The sequence below is a fragment of the Adelges cooleyi genome, unplaced genomic scaffold, assembly GCF_023614345.1.
Source record: "Adelges cooleyi isolate 19-005CV unplaced genomic scaffold, UGA_ACOO_1.1 ACOO_flye_CR_arks_rails_tigmint_CR_PRNA_306, whole genome shotgun sequence".
In the NCBI taxonomy this organism is placed as follows: domain Eukaryota; kingdom Metazoa; phylum Arthropoda; class Insecta; order Hemiptera; family Adelgidae; genus Adelges; species Adelges cooleyi.
In genome coordinates this window covers 1,545,972-1,551,971 of record NW_026095977.1, presented here as the reverse complement: position 1 = coordinate 1,551,971, position 6,000 = coordinate 1,545,972, and the positions used below count along the sequence as shown (strand labels likewise).

The following is a 6,000-nucleotide window of genomic DNA, read 5'->3' as shown; positions in this document are numbered from 1 at the left end:
GAATTGGTTTAGGCTGATTGACTACAATAATATAATACACCAAATTTGACGTTGGTAGTAGTGTAGTTGTAGACAATAACAAATATCAATTTAAGTTGAGATAGTCCATATTAATATTGAACATACTGAAACATATAATTAAAAAAATTAAATAAGTTTCTTAGATACTTAAGTAATTATATGGTTAAGCAACAAATATCAGTATACACATATATTTTTTATAATTATACAAGTATGATAATTTTTGAGTTAAACGTTAATTTTTAAGTAACGCATTTTAATAAAACATATTAAGTATGATAAACATAAGTAATCCAAAAAAACTTATTATGTAAAAACATTTTATAAGTTCATGAATAATAAAAAACGATTAATTATATTTTTCTAATAAAAAAATGTACTTATACAATACCTACAACATTATCAATAAATATATTATCTTACCTATTATTGATTCAGTAAACAATGATTGAAGATTCAATTTTTTCATAAAAATTTTTATATTTTTTCTTTGAATTCAGATACCAATATGTTAAAACACAAAACTACACATTTATAAGTTTCTCAGAACAAAGACATAATACTGTAAAAATAAAAGTTTTAATTAAAATATTATCAAGCATAATTCAAATTACCTACTCTATTTATTTTAAATAACATATTATTTGTATATTTGTCAGTCGATATAGCGGTTATCATTATTATTTACTATCGGTGAATTATTTACCTAAAGTAAATAGTGTTTGGTACGGTTATGATTTTTAAACGCTACTATAGCTATTGTCAAAGTTAATTGTCAATAAATAATAACAGAGAGCAGTCAAGTGTCACCTTAATATGTTAGCGTCTCCAAGTTATTCAATTTATTTTTTACACTCCCTTTAATTTTAAAACTGTGTAGCTCGTTAACTACTCAATCGATTTACCTAGTTTTTACGCCTAAAATTAAATTTTTAAAAAAATGGATCATCAAAAAACAGGATCATCAAAAAAAAATTGGGGGTTACCATTTAAAAATCCAAAGTTGATATGGTTTTAACGCATAAAGGATGGTGTTAAAGTTTTGAAATATATATAAAATTTGTCCCAACTAATTACTATAAAAGTATAAAAAAAAAAAATTAAAAAAGTGTAATATCTTCTAAGATATTGAGTGGTCCATAGTTAACCAATCACCCGGTACAATTAACATAAATCTTGTGTATTCTGTTTTGCAAAACAGAATACACAAGATTACACTAAAAAAGCATAATGCGCATAATGCAAATAATGCGAATCTTGTTGTTTGTTTTTGAACACAAAAACATCTTAGAGGAGGGTTTCGTCATATTATATATAATATGTAATATTACACAAAATATATTATTTCTTTTTCATTCTGTAGTCCGATTTATTGACTTGTTAAAATAATATTTCATAATAATGGATTTAAAAATGTACATCAGAATGACTATCGTTTCGGTTCTTATACTAACAATATTTACAGGTAATACATACTTAGGTGTTTTGCAAATTTAATATTGTACTTAAACTTATTAATTGTTTGTATGATTAAATTGCGTTAATGTATTTAATGTATTACAGCCGTTAATGGAAGACCCAGCGGTCAAGGTAATTCATACATTTAGCTTTAACCAATACAAGAAAGCAATGAAGTTTCCGTTATTTTTGCAAAAGGCAGTTTATTTGTACAATTTTAATTTTCTATGACGGAAAACTAATTTCACATTAATCTCTTGTTCATAAATATTAAAATAAAACTCTAAAATATTTTAACGTATTTTAGCCAATTTAAAAAACTGTGGATAAAACTATTTTGTACTCCAAATATATTGTCAACATGTCGTACATTATGTTAAGTTATTTATGGAGAGTTCTAGTCTAGGCGACCCTTTTAAAAAATAAACAAAGCTAATTAATTTAGACAACTACCAGCAGATGTAAACATTTTTTTTGTAGTAGTCGACTGGACTAGTTAATTATTGTTAGTTAAATACATTATTAACTATATGCATTTTTGTCACTGATATGTGGCGTGTAAGATAAGATGAGCATTTTCATTCACCGATCAATTCATTATGTTAAAATCAACAATATCTTCATTCTGATATTTTAATTCAATTGTATGAGATACCTATTTTATTAATTTAATTCACTTTATTATGTATATAAATAACACTTTTTTTATGCAGGTGAAGGCAATAAGGGCAAAGGTAAAAACATTTTTTTTTTAATTTATAAAAAAAATATGTATATAAAATACTATTCATTGACTGTTCAAAGTTAAACGAGGTTTTCCATTGCAATCCGTTAATGATTAAATTGCTTATATGTTAGTGTAAATCTTGAGTAAACAACAAAGTTTTTGATAGGTACATCAATTGTCCATAATTCATACAATCCGTTCGATATCCCACGAGCCGCTATTATACGACGATTCTTATATTGTGATTTTTAACTAGGATTTGTTTCAAAAATTCCGTTGCACAATAGTTCTTGTCTACTAATTCAGAGAATAAAATAATCTTAAAACAAAAAGCTTACAGTACATATTTACTTTATCTTCTTAGAATGTTGGTATAAAACCCCTATCAAGTTAGCATAGTAATTTATTTTACAACAAAAGTTATTGACGCAATTATAAAATATTAATAAACAAATATCTCGTGTTTTTTTTTTAAATTTATTAATTTAACTTGTTTATATTATAGGTCCTTTAATAGTTGGTATGTACATATGTAAATTTATTACATGTTACGGATAACATATATGTATAAAATGATTATTGTATAATCATGTATAGGTATTTTTGTTTGAGGTGAATATATTTTTAGCATAAGACAAATGGTTATAATTTTATACCTAAGTAATTAATTATATGATTAGGTAGGTGACCCAAGTATTGCCAATAAGGGGCTTTTAAATAACTTTTTATTAAGTATATTTAAAAAACGATTTTTGTTAATAATCAAAGAACTTTTATAAAAAAAAATCTATGAATTGTACCTACAAAGTTTAAAAGAACAATAGGTGTATTTTATCACATTAAATTTAATTTTTATAATTTTTTTTATTAAAGATGTTGTATTTTTGTACAACATTTGTTTTATTGTGCGGTTTACCAGACCGCGAATATCTTCGGAAAACATATGTTTAGTGTAAATCTTGCGTAGTCAACAACTTTTTGATACAAAAAAAAAAAATATGTTTCGTTTTCGACTAAAAGTTTGGTTTAAAAACAGATAATGCACATCGTGTTGTTTGTTTTTGAAAATAATACAAATTGTAAATTATTTATTTTGCTTTTATTATGTAAAATTACATAATATTTTGTACTCAGGAGGTGCATTATTTTAGCTTACTAAATTATAGAAAACTCTTGTCAAGTCGAAATTTTCAAAGAAATAAAGCTTACCAATTTAAAAAACTACAATTAGTAAATATATATATATATATATATGTGTGTGTGTGTATATATATATGCTATTTCTTCTTAATTCACCAGTCGTACTTACAGTAGTTTGTTGTTTGTGATAAGTTATATTTTATTGGTCATTTAATAACTACAACTATAACTAAAAGCCTGTAATTAATGTATAAGTTAATATTAATTAATGATGAGCATTTTCATCGTTTACTCTTGGATAAATTAGTAATAATTCATTAAGTCAAAATTAATTATGTGTTAATTGCGATACATGAATTAAGTTTTATGGGGTAACTATAATAATTATTTTAGTTCACTTTATTATGTATAAAAATCATTTTTTCTATGCAGGAGAAGATAAAAATAAGGTCGAACTATTCGTTCATTAATATAGTTTTTTCGGAATTGATTGTTAAAATATCTATTATTTTGCATTAAGGAAATTGTACAATTAATAACATTTTCTGTATGCAGGAAAAGTTATGAAAGCCGTCAAACTCGGTAAGTCGTTGAGTATAGACAGAAACTCGGGTTTGTATACTTTTAGAGTCTTTTTTCTCGATTCTTTTTGTACAATATGTATTATTGTTTTTTAATTTTATAATTTTCGATTTTTGAAATACTCAAAATTATGAGGTGTATATGATCGAAATTTATATAATCCAATTTCTTTTTAACCTATAACTCATAAATTTTAGAATAATTCTGGTAAATATTTAAACGATTTTTGGGCAAATTAAAAGACTGCGACAAAATCCTTTGTAGTACTCCAAATATATTGTCAAAATATTGTACATTATGTTACGTTAAATATGGAAAATTCTAGTCTAGTTGAAAACTTTTAAAAAACAAAGCTAATACATTTAAACCACTCCGAGTTTGTGTGAAATCAGTTGATTTTTCTTTTGTTTAGTTGATTAGTTCATTTTTGTTAGTTTTATACATTACCAACTATATTAATAATTGACTCTGATGTGCAGAGTGAGGGTTAATATGAGCATTTTTGTCATCTACCCTCCGACACATTTATATTAATTCATCATGTTAAAATGAACAATGAGTTAATTCTGAAATTTGAATTCAATTTTATGAGGTACCTATTTTATTTATTTGTTTTGCTTTAATATGTATAAATAACATTTTTTGTACGCAGGAGATGGTGGCAAAAACATAATAACCAGCTGTTGGTCACCAAGACGTAGGGCCAGTATGTATTCTTTTATAGTTTTTTTTCGTTTTTTTTTTTATGAATTAATTTTTTTTATACAGCCAATGATGAAGATGAACCCACAAACGGTGAGTGTTATTAACGCATTCAGTTTTAAAATATACAAGATAGCAATGAAGTTTCCTATATTTTTGCAAAAAGCAGTTTATTAGTACAATTTTTATTTTATAAGACGGACTAATTTCATATTAATCTCTTTATTATATAAATATTAAAATAATACTGTAAAAGACAATACTAAAAGAGACTTGGTTTAAACTCTCATTTTAATTGTTTGTATGATTAAATTGCGTTAAAGTAATTATTGTATTACAGCCGATAATAAAATCACCAGCGTTGAAGGTAATTCATACATTTAGTTTTAACCTATTCAAGATAGCATTGAAGTTTCCTATATTTTTTTAAAAGGCAGTTTATTAATAAAAATATACTTTTATGAGGCGAAAAACTACTTTCTTTTTTAACCTTTAATTCATAAACATTAAAATAATACAGTAAAATATTTAACGTATTTTAGCTAATGTAAAAATCGTTTTTGTACATCAAATATATTGTCAACATTTTGTACAATAATGTTCCTTTACTGTATTTGAATAATATAAATGACACCATTTGCGCTATACATGTGTGTCCATCTCAGTTCTTTGGTAATTTTAACTAGTTTAGCTTAGTTAATTGTGGACAATTCTTGTCTAGTCGAAACTTTCAAAAAATAAAGCTTTTCAATTTAAACAATACATACATTACATAGTAGATTAATATATTGCTATAATAATATTTGTCTTCGATATGCGACGTGAGAGACAATATGAGCTTTTTCATCTTTGCCTCTCGGATATATTTGTATTAATTCATTATGTTAAAATAAACAATGTGTTAATTCTAATACTTGAATTAAATTGTATAAGATACCACATTTATTTATTTATTTCGCTTTATTATGTATATAAATAACACTTTTTGTATGCAGGAGGAAGTAGTGGTTATAATGACAATAGGGGCCAAGGTAAAAACATTTTTGGTTTAATTTATAAAAAAAATATGTAAATAAAATACCATTAATTAACTGTTTGATGTTAAACGAGGTTTTCCATTCCAATCCATTAATGATTAAATAAAATCAAAACATTTTTTGTACACAGGAGTTGTGGTCGATGACAATGCTCGCTTTTTCGGTAGATATACTGTAACTTTTTTAGGTTAACTATAGAAAATTCTATAGTTGTTTGTTTTTGAACGTAATAAAAATATTGTAATCTACTTATTTTGCTTTTATTTTGTATAAATACAATTTTTTGTATGTAGGATTGGAGGACAAAGATTCTGAAGAAAGGAAACGTATTGG

General features: G+C 24.7%; 1 protein-coding gene across 1 annotated transcript in view; it reads left to right on the top strand.

Annotated features, from left to right (window-relative positions):
* The first annotated feature begins 1,365 nt into the window (after positions 1–1,365).
* The window catches only part of LOC126839547 (uncharacterized), a 98,442-nt gene continuing 93,807 nt past the window's right edge, over positions 1,366–6,000 (top strand). The window contains exons 1-9 of the mRNA XM_050574911.1: positions 1,366–1,486; positions 1,585–1,611; positions 2,193–2,213; positions 2,712–2,726; positions 3,902–3,928; positions 4,581–4,634; positions 4,697–4,723; positions 4,971–4,997; positions 5,626–5,662. Of these exons, the coding sequence (XP_050430868.1) occupies positions 1,423–1,486; positions 1,585–1,611; positions 2,193–2,213; positions 2,712–2,726; positions 3,902–3,928; positions 4,581–4,634; positions 4,697–4,723; positions 4,971–4,997; positions 5,626–5,662 (299 nt within the window). The 5' untranslated portion in view covers positions 1,366–1,422. The remainder of the gene's footprint in view (positions 1,487–1,584; positions 1,612–2,192; positions 2,214–2,711; positions 2,727–3,901; positions 3,929–4,580; positions 4,635–4,696; positions 4,724–4,970; positions 4,998–5,625; positions 5,663–6,000) is intronic.